The 26,448-nt window shown below is 55.0% G+C and overlaps 1 protein-coding gene across 6 annotated transcripts in view; it reads right to left on the reverse strand.

Annotated features, from left to right (window-relative positions):
• Window positions 1–15,151: 15,151 nt before the first annotated feature.
• ST14 (ST14 transmembrane serine protease matriptase) overlaps window positions 15,152–26,448 on the reverse strand; it is a 39,495-nt gene continuing 28,198 nt past the window's right edge. For all 6 annotated transcript variants that reach the window (XM_061203012.1, XM_061203017.1, XM_061203013.1 and 3 more), the window contains 11 exons: window positions 26,273–26,370; window positions 25,500–25,609; window positions 25,272–25,402; window positions 23,661–23,765; window positions 23,291–23,401; window positions 23,092–23,205; window positions 22,732–22,854; window positions 21,847–22,033; window positions 16,409–16,683; window positions 15,935–16,071; window positions 15,152–15,838 (listed from right to left, as the gene is read on the reverse strand). In XM_061203012.1, coding sequence (XP_061058995.1) covers window positions 15,677–15,838; window positions 15,935–16,071; window positions 16,409–16,683; window positions 21,847–22,033; window positions 22,732–22,854; window positions 23,092–23,205; window positions 23,291–23,401; window positions 23,661–23,765; window positions 25,272–25,402; window positions 25,500–25,609; window positions 26,273–26,370 — 1,553 coding nt within the window. In that variant the 3' untranslated portion in view covers window positions 15,152–15,676. The remainder of the gene's footprint in view (window positions 15,839–15,934; window positions 16,072–16,408; window positions 16,684–21,846; window positions 22,034–22,731; window positions 22,855–23,091; window positions 23,206–23,290; window positions 23,402–23,660; window positions 23,766–25,271; window positions 25,403–25,499; window positions 25,610–26,272; window positions 26,371–26,448) is intronic.

A 26,448-nucleotide genomic window follows, 5' to 3' on the forward strand; every position in this document is an offset into this window, starting at 1 on the left:
TAGTACAACCAGCCTAGGAGGAAGGTGTGTATGTACCACAGTCTTCCAGATGGGTGACTGGCGGTCCTGTTTAGCTAATGAATGCATGCTTTAAAATTCGCCTATAGCCCAACATCAAGGAAGTTTGGGAGAAACTTTTATCTTGCTAGTCATAGCATTATGATTCTTTTTGGGCACTGGCATTTTGTGAAACCCTTGGGGGAGGGAAGGTGATGCTGGGGAAGAAATGTGAATTAAATTATGTGGAAGGGTGTTGTCACGTCTTCTACCCTCTCCTAGAACCAGTACAACTTTCTTACCTGTGACAGGCCCAAGTTCACCAGCTTTGTATCCAGTTATCATCTCCTTCAAGTTTGGCTTTACTTGGTTACAGTGGCCGTAGCTAAGTTATTTGGCATGTTTGACTTTCAACAGTAACAAAAGTGGTTTTGGATTTTGTTTTATTTCCTAAAAATGTATACAGTGTCGGAACTTCACATTTTATATACTAGTATCTGGCTATTAGTACTTTACAGGAACCATAGTTCTTGGTGACTACATACATATATATATTTTTGTGACTTTTTTGTATACTAAGTGCCGTTTCAATGTTACAATCATTTTTAGAGTTATTGTAATCACTGTGAATATCATGTTTTTTCAAATATGTTCTGAGCCTAAAGTGTTTGCTTTGTGAATATATGTGTATCGTATATATTCTGTATAGTTACATTGTACTGAAATATTAGCTTGTTTGATATAAGGAAAGTATGTATTGAGTACTTTTTGCTAGCCTGGTTGTTTAATCTTTTTTTAAAAGGTTTAAACTTTTTAAAAAACAAAAGCAAAAACTTTAAACCAGCCTTTATTACATGGTCAGAAATAACGTTGCAGTTAGAAGGGATGGGCAGGGAAAAAAATAGTTTTGAGTGTCTTTGAATAGAAACATAAGACTAAGGTTTGTTTGGTTCCCCCCCCGCCCCCCCACCCTTCATTAAAATATCTTATTAATGCTTTCTGGAGTAAAACTTCCTGCTGTTGTTATTTACTGTTGGCTGGAAGGAAGAATTGGTGGTGCTGATCGAGGTCAAGTGGATAAGAAAAGTCGTGAGACCAAGGAGCGCCTTAAGTAAGCATCCACTGAGCTTGTACAGACTAGAGAGTGTTCTGCGAGGCAGCACACACATCAGCTTCCTGGGCAGGTAAGAAAAGAGCTGAAAGGGCAAGGAGTCCACGAACACCATCCCTAAAACGGAAAAGAATATAAAGGAGGCTAGTTGGAGAAAGTCATCAAATCCTAGAGCTGTTGAGCCAGGTATCTTGTGCAGAGCTGCTTTCCTGAGTGGTGGGTTACATCTTGAGAAGTTGCCTTGCATCTTTCTGAGGCTATACTTTATTGATTAGAGACCTGTTGGGATATTTCAATAATACCTTACAGCCAAGGAGTAGAGAATGGTACTTACTGGGGGAAGGCAGCTCATTGCCTAGGTGCTGAGCCTGTGAGAGCCTGAAGGAAGGGCATTCTAACTACAGATGCACCTTGCTGTGGATTTTGACAGTAAGTGGTCTATAGCATGAAAGCAACAGGCAAAGGAGATTGTGCGCTGACCCCAAGCTACCAGCATCACTTAAGTTCAGGGAGGAAAAGGGTAAATTTTTAAGAAGCATTTTCTATCATTCAGTGGGTGTGTTGAGTGTTTTTAACAGTGGTTTACCAAACCATTCAAGGCCGGCAAACTGTGTTGGGGTCCTCAGTAGCTACCTCAGCCACAGGTGATCCATATAAATGCAGAACGTAGAATTTTAAGTACTCGTGCCTTACAGTTTGATTTGCATATGAATAACAGGCCAGAGAAATTCCTTTCAGAGAATGGTACTAAAGGTAGTAAAGGACGATGTGTGTCTGTCTCCTCGATGCATGGCACTGGCATACATAGTTGGGGCGTTGTTTTCTGAACAGAATGTCTGTTCTAAGTACTAAACTGAGAGATCTGCAAATGTACTGAGAGTTTAAATGGGGGGAACTTGCTCATAAACATCAAATCCCAAAATGTAATGTAATTCATTTTTCACATGGGTGGACTTTCATACAGATGGGAAAACTAAGATGGGGCATAGTCAATCCAGAAAGAACTTCCTCATCAGCAAAATGATGAGAACTAGGGTTTGAACAGCCGTGGGGACGAAGGGAAAGCTGTTTTACTGTTGTGAAACTCTTGATTTGTTTACTTGAATCCTTGTACCAAAAATACTTGAAATTTTTATACCCACCCATTTTATAGATACGCAAACAAGTCACTGCAGAGGCTATGGGCAGAGTTGTCTTTAGAGTCATTTTGTGGGGCGCCTCCATACAGTCCCACACCCTTCTTTCTATTGTTGCCTACTTTTTTCCACAGCTAACATTTCTGGGGGCCTTTGGCTGGAGTCTGAAAGACTGGATAAGTGAATGAGTGCATCTCATTGACCAGAGAACCTGAAAAGTTAGACAGGCTTAGCAACATACACATACACACACTCAGTAAATGGCCAGCCGCAAATGAATTACCTCTGATGATTCTTGCCATCTAGAGACCCTCTGTTGGGAAAGTTGCTTTAGAACATAAGAAGAAAAGATCACAACCAAATAAAATTCCACTAGTTCACCTTAATTTAGGGGCTGAGGCAGATGTGCTCTCTTTGGCAGTTCAGGCAGCAGTGGTACATGTGGTAGGACCTGTGTACATGATAACTTTTGTCCAGAAACAGAATTCTCTGTTGAATGCAAATGAGTCTACATACAAGATGAGTAAAAATTCCTTTTCAGTGTGTTTTACAGTTTATAAAATGCTAGCACTGTGAGTGATTTGGTTTTCAAAAACCCAGTGACATAATAACAAATGTATGACCCACACAGATAGTTGGGGCCCTTCCTAACCCATTATAAAAAGGCATTAGATCCACCCTGAAATCCCTAGGCACCAACAGGGCTGCAACCCGAGAAGTCTTGAGTTGATACAGCTCTCAGCTCTCCCAGACCCAGTGATAAAAAGAAAAACCCGGAGCTTTGACCCTGCCAGTACTAGCATTGCGATTCTTTGGGGCACTAGCGTTTTGGGAGACCCTTGAGGGAGGGTAATGCTGGCAGAAAATGTGAGTTCGTTTATGCAGATGGGTGTTTTTGTCTTTTGTGCCAGGGCCTAGTTCTAAAGGAGAGTCAAGTTAACTTATTCTTCTGATGTAAAACAATTACAGGTGACCTTGTTGTAAATATGTGAACTGGTCATGTGCTTTTCTTTGTGTGCTTTTACCTAAATATCACCTCTGGATTACCTTTCCCACCCCTGTTGGTAATACTTTCTGTCATTTTCTCCATCCCTGCTGCTGCTACTTAATTCAAGCCTTTGTTGTTTCTGGCCTAGAAACAAAAACAGCCCTCTCTCCAGTCCGGCCCCCTCTGGTCCATCCTTCCCGTTTCTGCTGGGTCATGTTTTAACCGGGCCACTGCCCTGCTTAAAGTCCGCCTCCCTCTCCCTGGGAAATCTGTCCCGGCCTGCTGTGCTTGGCTAGTTGTAGTTGGACTTTCACTACAAAGGTCAGGCTTCACCTCCTCTCGGAACCCGCCACTCAGTCCCCACTCCCGTCTACCTCCAGTTTTGGGGTGAAGGTCCCTCATGTCTATTTCCCTAGCAGATTTTGTTTAGCTACACCAAACCACGTCTCAATCACACTGTCTTGTAAAGCTACCTCCTGGGGCAGTTATGAGAATGGAATGATTATATGTAAAAGGCTTAGAACAGCAAGCACCTAGTATAGAGTAACCACTTAATAAGTCTTGTCTATTATAACTAGTGTGTCTCCCTCACCTGATTCATTTCTTGACATCAGACTGTGTCTTCTATTTGTATATCCGCTGTAGTGCCAGGCACATAGTAGAGCTCAAAAAAATGTTGAATGAATAATTGAATGTTGCCAGGAAATGATCATAAGCTCACTTTACCAGAATGCTCAGAGGTACTCACCAGGGAACTTTAGGACAGAACACCGAGAAACATGGCACCTGATAGTTTGCCTCAACTCCCACTTCAAGTCTAATCCTCAGAACAACTGCCATCAACCTGGCCAAAATTTCTCCAAATTGTTCTCTGAAACACTGGTGCTGCCATTTTCCTCCCTTTAGTCCAGTTTACTCATCCATCAAGTCCATACCTAAGTTTCACTTCTTAAAGAAGCATTCCCAGAGCCTCCCACGCTGGGCTGGGACTTCCTATTAGGTTCACGTAGCATCCTGTGCTTTTATTACAATGGTAATTGATTATTTAAAAGCAGTTGGACTAAACTCCATTTGATTAAGTTCCATTAGGACAGGGCCATACCTGTCTTTTGTACCAAGGTGTCCCCAGGCCTGGGGTTGATTGAATGAAGTCTCTGACCTTAGGAGCTTATGGTTTCTGAAGTAAAGACTTACAGAAATAAAACGAATATAGAAATAACTGAGTGCCATGAGGGAAACAGCAAAGCATGCATGTCCTCTGCAAATTTGGAGGGAGAGACCTGGCTGGAGGGATCAGGGAGGCTACGTGGAGGAGGAACATTTGAGCTGGAATTTCCTTGTAAAGAGGTCTAGAAATTTGTACTGGCAGAAATGGGGGTGGGACGGCACTTAGGAAACAACACTGAGCACAAGAGGTGGCATGTCCAGGGAGTGAAAGTGGTTTGATTTGCTGAGAGTTACAGCATCCCTGAAAAGAGAAAATGGGAGAAAATGTTAGAAAGCGACTGGAACCAGATCAGAGGAGGCCTTTAAGAACTTGAACTGAATTTGGTAGGAAACAGAAAAGCATCACACATTTTGAGGCAGAGGGACAACTTAATCAGAGCTTGCTCTAGAAAGATAAGAACAAGCATGAAGTAGATTAGAGGGAAGGCGTACAGACTGAACCGCAATCACTGAGGAATTACTTAAGTAGTTTAGGGAAGAGCCCAGAGGAAGGTGCCATGAGTGGCACTGGAGCAGGGGTCTGGGGAAGGGTTTGGTGAGAGGTGGGGCTGGGATCTTAAGCATGTCTGGTCTCTGAACAGTGGACAATATCAGCTCTATTTCAAGCCCTCGAAGTGCCATTTACTTGACATTGTCAAATTCTTAGGGGAACTCCCTTTGTTTTTGAGGGGGAACTCTGTGTCCTAGACAAAAATAGAGAAAGAGTTAGGCAGAGTTCTGAGTCAGGTTCCAGAGCTGAGCTCAGACTTAGGGTGAGGAGAGGTTTAGGAATAGTCGTGCAAGGAAGTTACTTAGCTGGGTGGCCCTTTCCTAGCAGAGCCTGGCTTCTACTAAACCAGGTTGGTGGGGTTGAAAGTTCCAAAGACATTTCTCCTGTCCTGCTTTGCTCTGCTTCTTACATTCCTTCTACTTTCCTTCAACAGACACTGAGTGTCTGCCACACGAGACACTTGCAGGCGCTGCAAGCACAGCATGGAAGGGAACAACAGAAACCTTTGCCCTCGTGGGGCTCATCATCTGGGTGGAGGGGAAGGGCTTTGGCCAACAATGCCGATAAAGTGTGGGGGTGGGCAAGGGAGCGGTTTGGCCATTCTCTCACAATGGCCAAGGTGAGAGAATGGCCAGTAAGCCAGCTCCAAGCAGGTGAGGGTCCACAAGGTCAGGGGCGCTACCAGGCGTGTTCAGAAGGGAGGCCGGGCTCCCCACCCACTTCTCTCTGGGAAGGAGCCAGAGCAGAACAGGACGTGCCCGGAGATTAAAAATGGACATAGACTGAGCATGGAGGATGGAGGAAGTTTGTTTCCACGTGTAACGTCTTTTCCTGGACAAACTCAGAGGAAGTCTGTTTCCCCAACACAGGCCAAGGAGCAGGTTGCTCTGAGTGAGAAACTGAGCTTAGAGGCCGGACACCGGCAGCAGCTGTAGATTTAACTTTTTAACGTAGCTCGTTGTATGTATCCAGATTTTTGGCTTCTAAGTTCAAGGTGCCGTTTAAGAGACTTCTGCGTGTATCAAATACCCAGACGCATCCTTTCCTACTGGGGACTGACTCTCACAGGCTCCTGCGTACACAGAGCCCAGAGATGAGGTGTAGGCTGCCAGCGTGTCATCTCCATTGACGTAGGAAACATGAGTGGCTTTTGGAAGACGGTTGCTCTTCCCCCAGGAACCTCCTAACATGTGAGGAGATACGCATAACTGCCCTGGAAGGTTTTATCAAGTGCCTTTTGAAGCGGTACAGCAAGGAAGCCCTAGGGAAAGCATGAGATTTAAACAGGGAAATGTGCACATGCATGGAAAAACCAAGCACCGATGCATCCAGTCCTGCCCAACACGTGCCAGGTACATCCATGCATGATTTCTACCCAGAACGGGGGTTCCACAGCTCCCACGGCCTCCCAGGTACGACCGTGTGACACCTGTGAGAATTCAGATCCACTGTCCAACGTGGCAGGGCCTTCCACGTGGTCCCAGGAGAGAGGGACTGGTACAGATTAGCTTTGGGGAAGGTCTAGCTTTGCGTTGCATGTTATAAGTGCCTGAAAACACAGATGTATACACGCATACATACAAACACACACACGAAAAGTAGGAGCAAGGGAAGAAGGGAGGCCTCCGTTTCAGTCCGGGTCCATCTGCAGTTCTGGTCTCCCCGTGTCGGGAGTCCTGCCCGCCCAGCACCTCCTCCCCGGGGCTGCTACCAGGCCCGCCCTCTAGGGGCCCTGAGCCTGCACCCCTGAAACAATGGGACCAGAAGCTCTTTCGTGCCCCACCCCTCGCTGTCCGCAACAGCTGCCATTCCAGAGCCAAACAATTGGAGCCCCTAATTTGCCTCTGTTGACAGGCACCAGGTGTAAAAGGTTTTTCCCCAGTTTGCTGAATCCCTTCCCACCTGGACTGTCTCTCAGTCACTGGGGGTTTTTTGTTTTGTTTTAATTTTTTGGCCCCGCCGAGTGCCATGCAGGATCTTAGTTCCCCGGCCAGGGTTCGAACCCGCACCCACCATAATGGAAGCGCGAAGTCTTAAGCCCTGGACCGCCAGGGAAGTCCCTCAGTCACTGGTTTACCCCTGCTCTCGTGTGCGTCAGTGGATTTTCCGGCTCCTCTCCCGTCGTAAAGTGTAGGTTGGAGGGGTGAGCAGAGCCAAGAACAAAGGAAAAACCCAGCAGTTCATTCTGCCCAGCAACCCCCAGGCTCCAGTGGGAACCAGATGCCTCCTCGAGGCCCGGCCCACAGCACGGCCCTCAGCGCCCGGGGGCCTGCACGTCGGACGGGGGGAGGCGGGGGGGGGGGGGGGCGCCTCTCCCTGCTTCCCCACACGTCACTCCAAGTACGTTACATAAGAAGCATAATCTGTTTTCAGTGTAGACGTGGAAGTTTGGTCCTTGCTTCCCAGAAGTTACCCATAACGAAGTCCCATGAGTAATAAGTAGAAAATAGAAGGGGTTCCCTAATCCCAAGGAGGATGAGAAGCATGTGGGGAGGTCAGGGCTGAACGTAATTCAGACTCAGTCCAAAGTAATGTCAATTTAGGGTGACAGGAACATGTGGTAACAAATATGCTTAAGACCTTTCCAGGGCGAAAACCTCACCTTTTAGTAGCTGCGCGTTGGTGAGCTTTTCATGAAACCCTCGGCTCTGCCGCCTGCCTTTTGAAGGTTCTTTCCCTCCTGTGACCGACGCACAGGACAGGAGCGTGTGTGGGCTCGTGAGCCGCTTACCTTCCCAGCCTCGCTTTCCTCCTGCCCACCGCCATGCCCGAGCCTGGCATGGGCCTGGCACACGGTGAGAGGTCAGTCAGTGAGGAAGGACGAGTACACATCCTGGAAATGGGTCCATAATAATGGCAGTCTGTCCTGTCACAGATGAAAAACGGGTGTAACACGACCTCAACACACTTCCCACCTCTCACTTCCACTCTCAGTGATGGAGAAACGCCTGAGTATGAGCTGCTCGCGGGGGAGTGAAGCTCTTCATCAGCTTCCCTAGTCCGTGATGTGAACACGACTGAGAAGCTAGAAAACGGCATCAGTGAGGAAAGCCGGACGGGGATCAGTGTTGACCTTGGAGACGTGGAACGTTTCCAGATACATTAAGTGGGATGAAATCCACGCTCTGGAAAAGGCGACCCGCGGAGCTTCTGGGAGCCCTCTATCCCTCCCCCCCCCCGACCCCAAGAAGAGGGGAAAGAGGACGCTCAGTCCCCATGGCAGTGACTACGACGCCCGAGTCCCCGGGCCGCCCGTAAACCTGCTCCAGCCTAGGAGTCTGCCAAGGACTCCCGCGTGATGCCAGCCCTGAACACGCTCCAGCGTCACGTAAGCGAGCCCTGCTGCACTTACGGAGCTGGCCGTCCAGCGCCTGCCAGCCTCTCCAGGACGGTGAGTTTCCCATGGTGGCCACTGCCCATGAAGTTCGCACTCTGGGGTGAGGGGTCGGGAAGAGGAAAGGCAGGAGAGCCGCCTTCACGGTGGGCCCAGACGTGGTGCTTCCACACTTGGGAACACAGGGTTCCATATCTGGGCATTGCCAAGACTCACCATGAATTGGGTGGGAGGAGGTCGTGGAGACAGGCGGGACACCCACAGCTTCCTTCCGGACCGGCTGCTTCAGCGACTGTGCCTGTGACGTGCAGGGCGTGAGCGCCCCCTACTGCCCTCACCTAGAATGATCCCCAGGGCAGGGACTCAAAAGAATCTTTCTTTGCCTTTAAGCCAAACTTACAAAATATTTATTAAACCTAATTAAAAGGATTTTGTTTAAAATAAATACCCAGCGAAACGGTTCAAACTGTTAACCACTCGTTTATTTTTCGAAAGCCTTTGAACTAGAACAAAATGGATTGTCTTTTCGGCTCCGGTTGCGACATTCCCCCAGGTCTCAGTGAACGTCCTTGTCATGGGTGACCCAGAAACATTTCTATCACCCCACCCAGGCTCATTCTGTGGCTCTTTCTTTGGGACTGGAAAAAATCTGAGAAAGGGCATTTCCCTGGACGCAGCAGGACCCTGCAGACCTTCTGTCAGTCCTCCTTTTCGTCACTTCTCCAAGCCCAGGTGCCCCCATCACTTTTGGCCTCTGTTCCTTTTGCTTCAGCTTCCCCCAAGGCCAGCCAGCATTCAGCAGACGTGAATGGCTCAAGGGAGGAAGATGAGGGCAGAAGAAGTGACCCTTCTGAATCACAGGTCAGAGCACATTGTCCAGCTGCCCACGGCCAAGACCTCGAGGAAACGTTCTCTCCCTCCGGTCCCCACTGGCCCTAGGCGGAGGAATAAGAGAAAGCAGATGGTTTGGGCCCTGAGAAAGGGAAATGCCCAGGGGCTGCTGGGGGTAGTAGCCAAGGAAATAGGAATGGGAAAGAATTTGAGACGCTGAAGGGGCCCTTTCAGAGCCCAGCTAGTTCATTTTGGCCTTTTCCACGTGTGCCTAAGCCACGAAGCTGATCGCCTGGCAAGAGGCCCTGGATCCTCCAGGCTTCAGGTTGGGGGGTGCCCTGCCTCTGGAGGGCAGTCCAGGACTTAACTGCATGGGCTTTGGAGTCCAGCGGCTGGGTTTGCATCCTTCCTCTTCTCTTTCTGAGGAACCTTGAGCGAGATGCCGTGGGGAGGATGTAGTGATGTGATGCACACAAGGCACTCGGCACGCGCTGCCCCGTTACTGACACTTCGCAGATATCACCGGAGCGGCTGAGCTGCCAGGCCCTCCCCAGCGAGGACAGCGGTGGGACAGACACGTCGGCAGGGTAGGTGTGCAGAGCAGGTTTCTACCTACCTGACCTCCAAAGCTTCTTTCCAGCTGTGAGGTTGAATGGAGGTGTCCTTCCAGTTCTAAAAGGGCAGCCCTCAGGCAGCTGTTATCCCACTGAGCAACTGGAGGGTCACAGAGGCCCGGGAGGCAAGTGGCCAGGCCCTGTGACCTCACACCTCCTGGGAATGTGAACTCCCTCCCACCCACCAAGGACCCCGGACGGGCTCCAGGACCTGCTTCCCAGCGTCTGCAAGGCCAGGCCCGAGGAGCCTGAAGCAGACCCCGTCCTACAACGGCCCTGTTCCCCAGTCACAAAGGGCGCAGGGCGACCCTCGGCAAAAGCCTGTCGAATCCATGACTTCTTTCCTCATCCTTTCCTCTGGCTGGTATAAATAAGCCATTTTTTAACCATTTTTTTGCAAGGGTCACGTGTTCCAAACATAGGTTTCAATTTTTTCTAGTCTGTTTCTACACATTTTTCTTGTCCTTTTAGATATTTGGACAGTACCTAGGTTATGAAATTCAAAGAGGTATCTGATGCCCTGTTTCCTTCGGGAGCTGTTGCCTGACAGAGAGAGAGAGAGAGTGAGAGAGAGAGAGAGAGAGAGAGAGAGAGAGAGTGGGAGGGAGAGGGAGAGGGAAGGAGAGAGCTCCCCTACCCTTCTCTCCGGACCTGGTCCTTCTCCCCTCCCCCAGCCCTCCCCCACACACACCGTGTACTTGCAGCTCTTTGGAAAAAGAACACAGGCTAAGGGTGGAAGAGTTTTCTTTTCGAGTTAAACAAGTCCGTACGAAGTTCCAGAAGAGAGGTCTGGCAGGGAGACTGAGTTATTCCTGACCACAGGGGCGTGGGCAGGGAAAATCGTGATAACCTCAGGGTGAAGGAAGCATGTGGTGGAGGAAAGCGCAGAGCCAAGGGGAAGGGCAAGCTAGGTTTGCACCCCAGGAAAATACACAGCCCTCCCGCTGGAAGATTTTGAGGCAGTGGAACAACCGGACAATGGAGTTGATTCCACCTCGCCTGGAAACAGCTCTGGACCCTGACTTTTTAGGAAACAACTGGAGATGAGGGGAAAAGGCAGAAAAACACACAGCCTCGGAGCTGCAGGTGCAGGGCGATGGCACGGGAGCGCGCAGCCCTCTGGAGAAGAAAAGGGGGAAAGAGATAAATGATGAACTGAAATCCGAAGAGCTGGGGTTTCTTCACAAAATACAGTCATCATTGTAGGCACATCAGACCAGGAGCAATTAGCGCGTTATGCAAGCGCTGATCTGAGTCCAGGGCTGCTCTTTCCTCAGCATCTCTCTCGCGGGGAGCAGGGGGTGGGGGGCGAGGACAGCCTGAACATAAAAGGAATCTGGACCCAGGCCGCCCTCGCGCTCGGCCGGCACCCAGGTCCCCCTCGCTCCCCCTTTTCCTGACGTGCCAGAGGCGGCCCCTCTCCTCAGGGAGGAGCCTGACCACGCCCAGGCCCAGAGGAAGCACCACTTGCTCGAAGCCCCTCTGACATCTTCACTCCCCGTTGTCAATGCCGTGTTTGTCATCTTGTGGAAGAACAGTTGGAACGATCTTCTAGGTCAACCCGAGACGTAAAAGCAGGTGATAAATATTCGTATTCCTGCTTTGGGGCCTGCTCTCATCATCTGAGTGGTATTTGGTGGCTTTCCAAGCTCTGTTCCTGATTGTCACCCTGAGGAACCCCAGCCTGGTGACCTGAAAGCAGTTGTCCGGACCCCCTTGCAACGGACACTTCCCCCTTCCCTCCCTCGGCCCATCACCCTTACAGGACGAGTTGAAATGGCACGAGGGCTGATGCAAACCCCCCTCCTTTGGGCCAGGTGGACCCCAAGGACCCAATAAGCAGCGGCGTCCCACCCGGGCTGGCAAAGCAGATGGAGAACGAGTGCACTGCCGACCTGGAGCAAACCCCTCACCTGGAAAATAGCTCTCACGGCAGGGAGGCCTCATGACCAGGTCTGCTGGAGTTCCCCAAAGCAAGGGGGACTCGAGCCTAGGGGCTGGCCCACAGGGTCTCTGAGAGCGTGGCCCCTTCATTCTACCCACGAGAAGTTCCTTCCCTCATGAAACGATGGTGTGTGAGTAACAGAGTCTATGGGGGACAGAGCCTAGGTGCCCGGGTTCTAGGAGACTAGACGTGGGACCTTGGGCGGTTACTTACTCTTCGCGCCGTGGTTTTCTGTTGTAAAGTGGGACCGACCATAGGGCTGTTGCGAGGTTGACGTCACACAAGTAAAGCACTCAGAACGCTCAGGAGGCACTTTCATTCGAGGGTAGATGTGTTGGAGCGTCAGCGTTCCAAGAAACTCAAGTCTGAGAAACACCGGCTTAAAGGTCCAATCTCCCTTACGTGTGGCTGCAGGTGTGCAAAACACACACACCCTCGTGATTCCAAGCCTGGGAAAGTGGGAGGCCTCATTCCATCCCAGAGAGCCGAGGGAGGCCCCCTGAATTAGAGTCTGCGGGCACCCCAGGTGCCCCAGAGAGGGAGGGTGTCCTGTGGTAACAGCCAGGCCATGTTTCCAGGACCGGGAGCTCAGGCCCTAAAACACAGCCCTGCCCCTCCCCCAAGGACGCCTGTGTGCGTGTGTGTGTGTGTGCGCGTGTGTGTGTGTGCGTGTGCGTGCGTGTGCGTAAGAACGTACCTGCCGCGGGCTGCAGCATCTGCCAGCTGTGATAACGGGTACCGTTCCACGCTTGCTCCTCCAGAGATAACACCCACCTCCTGCCACAGGTCACCTCTGTCCTCAAACCCTAAAGCTCTTTTGACCCCGCCCTGGGCATGTTCGTCCTCCGGGTCCCAGAGTCTGAGGGCCAGCAGGTCCCGGCCGCAGGGAGGGGTGGGGGCGGGGCCTCCGGCTGCCCACCTGAGACGGGGCACAAAGGGAGTGGAAGCCGCAGGAGACAGCCTTCCGGGAACGGCGGGGCCTGGGGTCCGTCCCAACCCACCTCCCCACCCTGCGCAGCGAGGGCCCCTCCCCTGTGACAGCACCTTGGCCACCGGGAGGCTGGCGGCCTGGGAAGCCCTGCGGTGCCCCTGGTGGCTGAACAGCTTCCCTACGCCCTTCTGGATTCCACCCCGCCACCACCCCCCCCCCACCCGGGGTCCCTGCAGACTATTCCTCCTGCAGGATCCAGGATTAAACATTGACTGAACTTCCATTTTAATGCTTGTGATTGGTGGCTGAAACAAGTGAGACGCAAGGTAGTTTGGGGGACCAGAGAGATGGCTCGTTTCAAGGTCCTAGCAACTAAAACAGGCTAGTCAGTCACAAAAAGGCCTCACAGTGGTCTGTTGAGCTTTTGTGGGGACTCAGCCGAAGGCAACAGAGAGAGCATGAAGCCGGGGCAGCGCTGCCTGGTTGCCTGGGTGCGGTCACACAAACAGCACTGCACCGTCGTGGGCCTGGCTGCGGCCACAGCAGGCCGCATGGGTGGAACTGAACTTGGTCACACACTTGGAGCGGGAGTTCTTGAACTGGACATGCAAATGTGTGCAAAACAGTTTTGGTCACTGGTCTCTCCCCGGGCCTTCACCTGGGTGCGGGAAGGCTGAGGCGGTGGCTCAGGGCTGATGCCGGTCCGCTGCCCTCGGCAGAGAGGAGCGGACCCGGGCCGGCTGTCACACCTGTCGTCAACCCTGACTGTGCTGGGGCCTCTGTCTTCATTACAGCTCGAAGACAAGGCTGACTTCCCACTAGCTAAGGAGTCTTAGCTGATTCTTCTCTGTGGTCAGAAGTAACGCCGGATTTGGCTCCACAGTCTTTTGAAAGGCACTGGTGCTCTGTTGGGTTTCCAGGCGTCAAGTGTTTGTGGCTTCCAGGACCCTGCCAGGACCGCAGGACACGCCTGCAAAGCGCAGTGCCGGGCGCCTGGTGGGCACTCAGTGATGCTGATGCTCTTAGCCCTGCGGTTTATCAGAATCACCCGGAAGCCTTGTTACAGCAGATGGCTGCGCCCCGCCTCCCAGAGTCTCTGACGCAGGAGGTCTGGGTGAAGCGTGAGAATTGAGTCTCTGCGACGCCCCAGGTGGTGCGGATGCCCCCGGCCCCGGGGCCACGCTGTGGGAACGCTGTCCTGGATGACCTGCCCAGTCCCACCCCTGACACGTCAGTGAGACCCCTGAGACAGCGGGGTGACCCCAAAGGGCCCCAGGAGGATAACAATGAGGCTGAGAAACCACCATAAACTGGGACAGAGGGCTGTGGAGAGGGAGCCCCTGTGCCTTTAGGGGACAGTGAAGTCGTCTCATGACCCCGCCTGCATTTCTGACCTGGGGAGGGGGTCTTCTGGACCATGTCAGGTGCCGATAGGAGAGCGGTGCTGTGGGTAGGCATAGGCCAGGCCTGGCTGCCTGAGGGGCTCTCACCCTTGGGAACCAGACCACAAGTGAAGCCTCTCCCTACACACCAGCTATTTACACTCGGCACCGTCTGCACAGGGTCTTCTGACAGCACCTTCATTCTCCTACTCCCCACACCTCGATAAAAATGATACCCTTTCCCTTCCCTGGAAGGAAAACCCAATGTGGATGCTTGCACAGCTGTCAAGACAAAACTTCTCTCTCCTTCCAGAGGGTAAGGCACTCAGGCTAAAATGAAAGAGGCAGCTCACCTCCTCCAGGAAGTCTGCCCAGATTGTTCCCTTTGGTTTCCAAAACACACAGAGAGCAAAGACCATTCAGTCAACAAATATGTGTTAGCATCTTCTAGGAGCCAGGCCTGCGCTGGTGATACAGCAATGAGCGAAGACCACCCACCCTCCCTCACACGGCCATCTGATTTCTCTTCCTGGGTCTGCTGCTATCCCCCAGCCCCAGCTCGTACAGAGCCTTGGCATAAGGAAGGCCCTCAAACGTCTTCTCAAGAACTCCCTGAGCCCTCCCCACATCCTTGTCTCTGTCCCTCTGAGTCATCCCAAGCAAGAAGAGAGAGAATATTGTAATTTACTAAGTAAAAATCAAAGGAGGAAGGACAGCACTAGACATGGGAGAAGCCTCAAGCGAGGCAGCATCATCAGGACCCACCCACTCAGCCCACGCTAGACAGCCGTGAGTTCATGCACACTCTTGTGTCCGAGTGTGCAAGCGCAGGCGCACAGGTACACACACACACACACACACACACACACACACAGCATTCGTGTGACCATCTCCCCACCTGACAGAAACCCCCAGGACAAAGCTCCTCCCCCATCCCGGGGAGCGGCACCCCGTCCCACCCCTGCTGTCCCGGCACCTGGCCCTGTCTGGGGAGCTTCAGGTAAGGGAGGAAACACAGCCCCTCGCTGGCCTGGGGACCGTCACAGGGCACTGTGGTCCCCACTCTCAGCCTGACTCCAGGCTCTGTGCTGAGGGGAATTTAAACCCACTTTCTTGCTGCTGGGGCTAGGGGAGCCCATCAACTCCGTAAGAAAGAAAAATTACCTAAAAAGAAATAAAGTGTTTTACTCATACACACAAATATACACACTGAACCCCACCCTGGGAGCCGGTAAAACATTCGAACCTTGGACCCGGCTGACTTCCAGGTCCCTCAGGCCTGGATTTCCTGAAGCGTGTGACCTTGGGAGCCCGTGGTGCCCCACCAGCCCCGCCCAAGGGGCCCCAAAGTCCAAACGAGAGCTGGTCCTGTATCCGAGGCAGACGAAGCCGGCCTTCCCTGTATCCGAGGAAAAGAGCCTCTGGCCCAGCCTGGCGCCAGGCCCGAGAGGCTGTGTCTTCAAGCCTCCAGCCCCGGCACTGCCAGGCGTCCTGTCCTCCCCTCCTCTCCCCTACCCGACCCCGCTTGGGAAGCTGGGGGTGTGGGGTGGGTGAGAGGCCTGCGGGCGAGTCTCCATCTCCAGAGGCTCGGGGATCAGGTCCCAGTCTGGGTTCCCGGGGCCGAGCCGGGGGTCCGGGCAGCAATCCCGTCCTCAGCCCGCACGTGCGCAGCTGGGGTGGCACCTCGCCTCTACACCCCGGTCTGCTGTTTAATCCAGTCCCGAAACACGGAGAGCCTCGTGTACACGCCTGGCTTGTCCCTCTGCGCGCAGCCGTCGCCCCAGCTCACCACGCCGGCCTGGAACATCCGCCCATTGGCCTCCGGGCTGGACAGCGGGCCCCCGGAATCGCCCTGCGGGGAGACCAGGCCTCGGCACTGAGCGCCCCCCGCCCCCCCCCCCCCCGCGCCGCCCCCCGCCCCGCCGGCCGCCCCGCCCCGCCGGCCCACCTGGCAGGCGTCCACGCCGCCGCTGAGGTAGCCCACGCACAGCATGCGCGCAGTGATCTGCTGCGGCAGCAGGCGCTCGCACGTGGTCTGGTTGATGACGCGGATCTCGCCCTTTTGCAGGATCAGCGCCCCCATACCTGGGAGGCAGGGGAAGGGGGGGACAGGGCAGGAGGGGCGGCCGGCGGTCAGCGGGGGGACCCGACCAGCGGAGCCCCCGAAAGAGCGCAGATGCCCGCGGCCCACACGTGGCTAAAACCTGCGGGCACGTCTCCAGGATGGGATGCTGTGCAGCCGGGCAGAGTGATCAGGCCGCGCTGACCATCTGTCGGGTGAGGAATCCGACACCCACCCTGGGAAGGTGTGTGAGAAAGGGGGGGACGGAAGGACGGCCACGAGGCACCCCCTCCCACAGCGGTTGGGCTGCGGGCAGAGCTGTCAGCCCCTCACCCCAGCTTCACCCCCACCCCCGCTCACCTCCCTCCTGCGTGTGGCCCCAGCCGGTGACCCAGATGGCCTTGCCGGTGGGGAAGGCGTGCGCGGCGTCCGGCAGGCAGATGGGCCGCACGGTAGCGCTGTACTCGGCTGGTTGCTCCAGCTGCAGCAGCGCGATGTCGTAGTCAAAGGTGAAGTCGTTGAAGAAGGGGTGGGAGATGATGCGCTGCAGCCGGCGCTCCTGCACCCCGGGGACGCTGCGCTTGCTCTGGTCTTGCAGGCCCAGGAAGGCGGTCCACATGCTGTGGTCAGAGTACCTGCCAGGGGCCGGAGGACGGGCGGAGAGGGAGGCCTGAGCCTGCGCCCTCAGCCCGGTGCCCTGCGCCCCTCGACCCGAGCCCGCGCCCACCCCAGGACGATGCTCAGTTGCTCTCGCTTATCTCATTACCAAAAAGATTTCCCTTCTCATTAATCTACCCTTCCGTGGAAGGAACACATCAATCCAAATACTTCTCTAACACAGCGGTACATACTTCAAGTACCAGGGGAGCTGAAAAGTAGATGGAACTTCACCATGTTTGTCGTCGGTAGCGGGATGGTGCAGCAATTCTGACTATTGTGTATTGGACGACTGAACCAGTAAAAAGACAAGACCCTGGTGTTGCTGGGACCCAGTTTCCCACGTGGGAAAAGGGAGACACCAACAGGCAGAGGCAGAGGAGAGGAGAACCCCATGCTGCTGACATGCCATCAGAGCAGGAAAAGCTCACGGCTGTTCAGAAAGATGGCCTCAGAGCAATGGCATCCCCAGCAGCAGCCAGAACTTGGCTTCTAACTATCCTTCCCCATGGAAAGGAACCAAGGCTCCTTGGAGAGATGGTTGATTTCAGGTCTGGAGCAAGTAGCACATAGAGTGAACCAGGAATATTTTGTTTTACCAGAAGTGAGTGAGAGCTTGCACAAGGATGGTGCCAGTAGGACAAGGCTTTCACTAGTCAAGATCTGGATCATCTGGACACCAAAATAAACTATGGGGTTAAATCACTATACATGATGAACAATATAAGGAGCGGAGGAGAATCTATCCTGAATCTAAAAAATAATCTCAAAATAATTTATAAGAAGAGAAGGAAAGCTATGCTTTACAGAAAAACACCAGGTAATAAATACAGAAGAAATGGCACAGTAAGTCATATTTCACACCTACCACAGCAATAACCGATACACGCAAGAATCATCAACAGATGCTAAAAACCACTGGGTAACAAGATATCCACACTGGGACTTCCCTCCTGGTCCAGTGGTTAAGACTCTGCGCTCCCAATGCAGGGGGCCCGGGTTCGATCCCTGGTCAGGGAACTAGATCCCGCATGCGGCAACTAAAACAAAAGATCCCACGTGCCGCAACTAAAGATCCTGCACACGGCAAGGAAGATCCCGCATGCCGCAACTAAGACCTGGTGCAGCCAAATAAATACATAAATAAATATTAAAAAAAAAAAAGATATACACACTGATTCAAAGCATCACCCAAGATTCATAACCAACGGGGGAAGTACCTTTATAAGTACTGGTAGACACCACCCTAACCAAGTAATCAGACTTTTCTCCAAATCATCCCCACTGATGGGGTATTATGTACTTCCTGAGGACACATCACCTATGCAGTGTTTCCTGACCAGAAAAAAAAAATTTAACCTAACTCTAATCATGAAACAACAACCAGGAACATCCAGATCGAGAGATATTCTGCAAAATAACATCCTTGACTTTTCAAAAACGTACTGCCATAAAAGAACAAAAATTAAAAGGCTGGGAGAGACTTCTATATTTTAAAGAGACTAGTCAAAACTAATGACTACAACAAAGCATATCCCTTGACTGGATCCTACATTTTTCAAAAACCTATAAATACTGGGAGAACTGGAGGAATCTGAAATGCGGACCCAGCTAACAGTGCTACATCAGTGCGATCATTTCCGGATGTGATAACCGTATGGTGGTGACATGGGAGGGTTTCCCTGTTCTTGGGAGACGCCGCCTGCCGTCCTTGGGGAAGACGTGCCATGATGGCTGCGCCTAACTTGGAACTGGCTCAGAAAGGGGTACGTGAACGTCTAGGGAACACAGCTTAGGAGTGATCCGTGCGCTCGAGCCCGCCGATGAGTACTGTGTCCAACAGCAGAAGGAATCTGAGGAGAAGACTTCAGTGTCAGTCACCAGAGAGGGCCTGGAACTTCCAGAAGACAAAGAAGAGAAAAAGAAGCAGGAAAAGAAAGGACAAAGTATGGAAACTCCACAAGGTCATGAAGGACCTCTTGGAGAAAAAAAGCCCCAAAGCTGGTCATGTCGAGCCGACGGGTGACATCCCTGTGCTGCGTCGTCACAAGCACATCAGCTGCACAGCAAACGCAGAAAGAACGGTGAAGGCTCAAGCGTTAAGAGGCAACTCAGCAGCGATGGGTTAGATGGCGGCAAAGAAACACCTGCAGATAAACCCCGGCCGTTCCATCAAGACCTAAGGCAAAAGGCAGAGGTCGACACAGCCGACCACGCCAAGCACTCTTCTGGGGGCCGACGTGTTATGTCATCTTATCCCCCAAACAGCCAGTCAGGGTGGTCTTGGGCCACCGTCTGAACCCAGCAGCCCATGCTCTTGACCACGAGATGCCACCTCTCAGTAACACCCTGGGATCGCATGCTGACTCAGAAATGTGTCCAAAGTACCTGCACTCCAGGTCCTGGCACACTTCACCCCTGCCTGTCCCTGTTCACAACCCTCCCTTTGTCTGGAAGGTCTGAGTCACCTGGTCTAGTGACAAACACCCTCACGTTTCAACAGCAGACCAGACACCCTGCCCGTAAAGGCATTCCTAGCAGCCACCCTCCCCAGCCCTCAGGGGAGCGCTAGCCCACACACTGGGCCCCCGGCAGCCTCCCCCCAGCTCTGGCACAGCTCTTACTACGTGCACGTGTGTATCGCAACTTGCCCCCCTACCCTGGGACGCCTGGAAGTGCAGGGACCGAGTCCGATTCAGCTTTCTCTCCCGGTGCCAATGGTAACGACGGCTGCTGAGGGCATTAATGGGCAGAAGTAAGACTGCTGAGCAGGGGAAGATGAAGGAAAAGGAAATGAGAAATGAAAAGACGAAGCAAGGGAAAGAGGAAGAAGCAGGGCAGGGCCCGGGGCAGGTGCTTCAGGAAGTGCACGCACATCCCAGCTCACCCTGGAGACGGAGCTAGGAACGGGGACTGTGGCGACTGCGTGGGTGCAGAGCACCCAGATCTTGGCTTCTTCTCAGGGAATGCCTAGTTCTGGGGCCGGACCAGGAAGATACAGGATGAGCCTAGAGCACCAGGTGGCGTCCGAAAGCAAGGAGGTGGCTCAGAAAAACAAAAGAATGGGGGCATGTCCTAGGGAGCCGGCGCCAGCCTGGAGAGCTCTCAGTGGTCAGCTCTGGAACAATCTAGCGACAGTAAACAACACGGTATTGGATTACAACCCGAAATATAAATATATGCACGAGTCCCTACAAACATAAATAGATGATTAAATAAATACACGGGAGAGAAGGGACAAAGCTTCCTTACAAAGCAATTCCACACTGACCCATTTTCAAAGAATAGAGTACAGAAGGGGGAAACACTTCCGAGGGGAGAGAGCTGGCATCACCGTCTTAACCAGATGACTGAGATGAGCGTCACCAGAGATAAGCCACGTTGACATCATTTACCTGCTGATACAACGTGACTTTCTTCCAAACAAACACTCATGACCCCAGTCTAATCACGAGAACAACCTCAGATGCATCCAGATGGGGGCGCTCTACAGGGCCCCTGGCCTCCAGGCTGTCCAGGTCACGAAAAACACACAAAGACTGAGAAATCGTCCCGGACCAGAGGAGATGGGGGAGACAGGACAACAGACACAAAGGGGGCACCGGGACAAACTCCTGCAGCAGAAAGGATGCTGGTGTGAAACTGGTGCCAGGGAGCCTAGGGGGGAGCCCAGTGGGAGCCCCGAGGCAGCCCGGAGGCAAGTTCCTAGTAAGGGACCGTGAGTTTCTCGGTGCTGACAAAAGCAGCATGATAACATCAAGGGAAATCGGGCGAGGGTACGGGGAAATCGGGCGAGGGTGCGGGGAAATCGGGCGAGGGTGCGGGGAAATTGCGTCCTATCTTTGCAACTTGTCCACATTCCAAAATGATAAGTTCATTCTAAAAATTCTTAAGTAAGCTCCCATCACCCCAAGAAGAAAGCAGATCGCTTCTGCCCAGAGTGGAGTGGAGTGTGACAGAGTGAGAAGAGGGGGGCAGGCTGGACCAGGCTGCACTTCACCAGCCCAGCAGCGCCCGGGGTCCACCACTGACCCCACTCCCCCCAGGCCTCTGCTGTCACATCACCCCCAGCACGTGCACCTGTCTGACTGGCCCCAGTGTCTGGCCTTAGGCCTACGTCATGCTATGGGTCCTGTCTGTCCCGAAAGTCCACGGTGGTCCCGCTCTCTCTTGTCCAAGGGGCGACTTGGTCAGCAATCCTGTCCTCAGCCCGCACGTGGCACCCTGGGCACCCTGGGTCCCCTTCCCACGCAGCTGCCCACGGCAGGAGGGTAGGCGCCCGGCAGGAAGGCCCTGGGCGAGGGGGACCCCTGTGCCCGAGTCTCCAAGAGCAAGCTGTCCCCTCAGTCCCCCTCCCGCAGCCGATGGCCAGAGGGCCTGGGCGGGCTGGACCTAAGTCACAAAGAGCCCCAGCGCTGGGACACCTGCTCCTGCTAAGCCTGGCCCTGCCCACCCGCCCTGAGAGGCCGGCATGGCCCAGTGGCATGCTTGGTGCCCCTCCCTGCACCGGGCTCGGGTCTGCCGTGGACCTGAGGCTACGACGGGCTGAGCACCTACTGTACGCCAGGCATGGGCTCAGCGCTTCAGGTGCGTCCCCGCGCTCCCTTCTCACACCTCTCAGCGTAAAAATCACAGCGTCACCATCAGCACCCAGGAGCCTGAGGCCTAGGAAGGTGAATAACTCGCCCACAGTGGCCTGGCAAGCCAGGGCCGGGCGGTGAATGAGAGGGTCCCGAGGGGTCTCCACCGTGCAGAGGCTGACCGCACCGGCTCCGGAATCCACACACGTGGGCCCCAGTCTGGCTCTGCCACTTAAAAGCTGTACCACCTCAGGCAAATGTCCTCACCTCTCTGATCCTCCGTTTCTGTAAAACGGGGACGTGTTCAGACCCGACTGCCTAGGCTGTTAGGAGAGGCACTGAGATCCCGCTGGACAAGAGGGGCACCCAATAAACGCTCATTTTTATTACCACTGTTATTAAGCCCCATCCGGGGGGGGGGGTCTGCCACCTCTCCAGTCCCGGCCCTGCCTCACCCGGGCACGACTCACAGACACAGGGCCTTTCCACCCCAGGAAACACGGAGGGGAGCCCCACTTTTAGGGCCGGCGCAAGGCCTCCCCGCTCCGGCCCGTGGCGTACCTGAATCCTCTGTAGTCGATGAAGCAGTGGGCAGCGGACACCATCCAGCTGGGGGAGATGAGGGAAGCCCCACACACGTGGCCCTGGCCCAGGGCGTGGAGGCTCACCTGCCAGGGCCACTCACCTTCGTCCGCGTTCTCACCCCCGACAACCCGAGACTGCCTGGTGAACGACCGCAGCCCACAGTCTGGGAGGGGCAGAGACGGGAGTCACAGTGGGGCACCAGCCCAGCAGCCGGGGCAGCCACCTGGCCCCTCTCCCTGCCCCCAAATTCAAAACCCTCACTCCCCACCTCCCCGCTCCTGCACAGGGGCCTTCAGACATCTGCTGGTTTGCTTAGATTTAATTTGGGTGTCATCTGCCCAGATTCTCTTGTTGCATGCTGAAGGACACAGCTCCCAGAGGGGAGAGCAATGGGTGACGTGAAGTCACCGAACAGCTGCAGCTCTGCTCTCATCTAACCTATGGCCAGCGCTTCTGAAATACACAAGAGACTGCAAATTGAAGTATGGGCGGGGTGGGGACAAAACCCTGCCGAGGGCTCCAGGAGCTGTGTTCTCTCCCCTCCAGGCAGCACAGGCAAGCCAGGAGTTGCCCCCCGTGGCCAGGTCTACAGAGCAGGGGTCAGCCCAGCACCGCGGCCAGGACACCAGCCCTGTCACAGAGGCCCTGACGTACTAGCTGCCCTGGGCCTTGCCTCCAGGACCAGAACTGCCTGTGAGGCAGTGCCTGGGTGCCAATCAGCAAAGATATCCTTTCCTCCAGGCAGACACACCCTCTCACCAGGGCAGAGCTGGGTGAGTGAAGCGCTGGCATAACGCCCACCTCCGTATGCGCCTTGCACAGTGAACAACCTGCACAGCTGTACGCGGCAGCCCTGCTCACCACAGTTCTTCTCATCCGAGCCATCGATACAGTCCTTCTTCCCATCACACTCGGGGTTGCCCTTGCTCACACAAAGCCCGTCGAGGCAGCGGTAGGTGTTTCTGGTGCAGGTGACAGTGCTCACTGCTCACGGAGGAGGACGCAGAGGGAGGGAATCAATCTCTCTCCCGCACCCAAGCTGATGGTCCATCCCCCTCGCGCCCCTCTCGGGCCTGCCGCCTCATCCACACCCGTGCCCAGCCGACACCCTATCTCTCACACTCAGTGTGCAGGGCGGTCTGTGTGTGTTGAACTCTGGACGCGCTGCACGTGAGTGTGGCAGGCAAGCGCCCAAGGGAAGGGGGCGGGGCCTGGCCTCACCGTGGTCGCACGCGGCCTCATCGGACCCGTCCCCGCAGTTGTCCTTCCCGTCACACCGCTGGCTCTGCGGGAGGCACTTCCCGTTGTTACACCTGAAGGTCTCGGGCGGGCAGCCTGGGGAAGCGCGAGGACTCAGCAGGGGCTGGCGGGTCAGCAGAGGGCCGCTCGGAGCCCAGCCGCCACCCCCCGCCCCACTCACTGCAGCCCTGCTCGTCACTGCCGTCCTCGCAGTCCTTCACGGAGTCACAGACCCAGAAGAGGGGCTTGCAGAGCTTGTCCGCGCACGTGAACTGGTAGGTGCCGTTGCACTCTGGAGGGGCGAGGGGCCGCAGTTCGACACGAGGCTCACTCAGCACCCGCGCTTCCCGGGAGCTGGGGCACCGCGCTCCTGGGGGCCACGCACCGCCTGCTCCCAAGGGGGCCCCCAGGAGCCCGAGGAAAGGCGGCCTGTCGTCCGCCCCGGGCCGGGAACAACCGCCCCCCGCCTCGGGCTGTCCCGCCGCGGGGTCGGTGGCAGAAGCCGGGCACAGCAAGGGCAGAGGGTGCCGGGTCTGGCAGCCCCGACTCACGGCAGTGCAGCTCGTCGCTGTGGTCGGTGCAGTCAGCCCAGCCGTCACAGCGCAGCTCCTTCTCGATACACCGCCCCGTGTTACACATGAACCGGCCCGGGCACGCTGCGGGGAGAGGGGGCAGGCCTGAAGTCCGCGACCCGCAGCCCCGCCTCTCCCCGCCCCGCCCGCGGAGCTAACCTCACGGCCGCGCTGAGCGCCAGCGCAGCCCTCCCAGCCCGGCCCCCAGCACAGAGGAGCGAGGCTGCAGCTGGGGGTCTCCAGGCCCGCTGAGCTGTGACAAGGGGGCTCCTACAGCTAGCGGGGGAGGGCCAGTCGAGGTCCCTCCCGCCCCCCATGGCCAAACCCCGGGAAGCCCCGGGCAGAGTGGAGAGAGGCTGGCGGGTGCGCGCGCAGTTCTACGGCCCCGTGTCCTCGGTCAGCCACGCCCCCGAGCGCCAGGCTCCGCGTCAGCAACTCGGAGCGGCAGCAGCTCTGCGCGGATGGCTGACGTACGTGTCCTACGCTAGTGTCACGCGGCATCACCGGCTTTCCTTAATTCTAAGATATTCTCCACATTTCGGTGTTTCTGAAATTGGAATGTGTCTGACAACTGATGTCAGGCAGATGACAAAATGGAGAGGAGGCCGTTGTCACTTTCTCTGCACAGGTAGCTTAGTCACTTGTCAAAGCGGTTTGTTCATCTAACTACACTTCTGGCGGTGAGTCGTGTAGTTGAATTGGAACTTAAATTTGGACGTTTGTGTGCAGTAAAAGTGACTTCCAAAAGGTTATTCTATGAGGCAGGGTTGAAACAAAAAAATCACCATGGACGTGGAAGAACCGGTATTCACAGCAGACAGTGAAATTAAAGGTCATGGAAACTGCCAGATCTCTTCCGTAGAGATCACAGAATTTTCGAAGCTAGGAGTAGTTAGTGTGATGATTCATGCCCCAGTATGTTCTAATGTGTCTCAGAAGCATGGTCTTAATCCTACAGGTGCTAAAAGGCCACAGAGACAAGCACAGATTCTCAAAGTGATGCAGAACCAAAGGGACAATAGACCAAAGGAACTCGGGGTCCTCGGCCTGAGATGCCGCACCCAGGGACCAAAGGACATGGTGTGTGCCGGCATTCACTGTCAGCCTTTTTTCATAAGTGCATCTAAGGTAGCCTTTTCTTTCCTCAGAAAGCTACTAGAGCAACTGATAATGCATACTACCAGCTCCGGCGGCCTAGAGTCAGGAGAGCACAGTACTAATAAGATGCAGAGGGCCTCCCTGGTGGCGCAGTGGTTGAGACGCTGCCTGCCAATGCAGGGACACGGGTTCGAGCCCTGGTCTGGGAAGATCCCACATGCCGCGGAGCAACTGGGCCCGTGAGCCACAACTACTGAGCCTGCGCGTCTGGAGCCTGTGCTCCGCAACGAGAGGCCGCGATAGTGAGAGGCCCGCACACCGCGATGAAGAGTGGCCCCCGCTTGCCGCAACTAGAGAAAGCCCTCGCACAGAAACGAAGACCCAACACAGCCATCAATCAATCAATCAATCAATCAATCAATCAATCAGACTAGGGAGCGCATCGCGGGTCCACCCTCCAGCCAGGCTCCGCCTCCGGAGCGCGGCACTCACGGTCGCTGGCATCGTAGGACAGGTACTCGGCCAGGAAGCCGGTGTCCGTGTACGACTGGTCCGAGTGGAAGCGGACAGTCATCTTGCCACTCCTGCTGCTCACGACAAACTGGGGCCTCTCGCCACAGTACCTGGGGGCGGCAGGGGCGGCAGGGAGCTCAGCGGGAGGAAGAGGACCCGCCCCGGGGCTGGGGCGCCCCCTCCCCCTCCCCCTCCCCCGACACTCACCTCTCCCCGTTGATCTCCACGTAGTCCTTGGAGCAGGAGCCCAGGGGGACGTTGGGCTCCAGCAAGAAGAAGGCTTTGAAGTGCACCTTCACGTGCTGGTTGTGGGGCACCTGGGGAGAGAGACGCTGCTGATCCTCTGTGCGGCTTCGCTCCTTCCTAGGTCCGGCGTGGCCCGTGGCGGCCATGGGGCCAGGACCACGGCGGGAGCACAGCTGCCGGGTTCTTCCCTCCGGCCCACGGGGGCAGTAAGGACGTGGCAGGAGGGATCCGGGCTCCATGCTTGGAAGACCTTCCAGACTTGCAAACGGCGAGACACACTATTACGTTACTAAAGAAGGCTGCAAAGTCCTCCCCCACCATCGACTGGACGGCGTGAGGGGCCCCGTCGGCAAGACGCCTGTCTCCTGCCGTCCAGCAAGCGCGTCCTCTGAGTGTCACTCAGCCTTTGGCCTCGTCCCAACAGCTCCTCTAAGAGGCCGGCGCCCCTGCTCTCACGTTGCCCAGAGCGAGCCACGGCCCGAGAGGGAAGTCCCGGGCCCAGGTCCCTCCGTCACGTCAGGCGCCGGCCAGGAGGCGGGTGTGAGCCCGGGTCTGCTGGATGCTGCCCGAACCTGCCCCGCCCGCGGCCTCCATACTTGCACCTTAGGGGAGGCCGGAGGCACTCATCGTGCTCTCTCCTCCGCCCTGGAGCATCCCTCCCCCTCCCTCCCCTTCCCTGTCCCTTGTCCCCCACCTTCTCTAGCCGCCTCCACCCCCCCCATCACAGCTCCTACCTCGATGTTCCAGGTGCAGTTGATGTTGGGCGGGTAGTGGCCTGGATAGTAAGGGCTGCTAAATGTCCCCTGGGCTGCATGCAAGTAGCCTCCACAGCCTGAAAGGAAGGGGAGGGGGGAGGGCGTGAGGACCAAGGACCCAGGCAGGCCGAGTGCCCTGAGGAGCTGGCCAGTCT

This window comes from Eubalaena glacialis, chromosome 10 (assembly GCF_028564815.1).
Source record: "Eubalaena glacialis isolate mEubGla1 chromosome 10, mEubGla1.1.hap2.+ XY, whole genome shotgun sequence".
In the NCBI taxonomy this organism is placed as follows: domain Eukaryota; kingdom Metazoa; phylum Chordata; class Mammalia; order Artiodactyla; family Balaenidae; genus Eubalaena; species Eubalaena glacialis.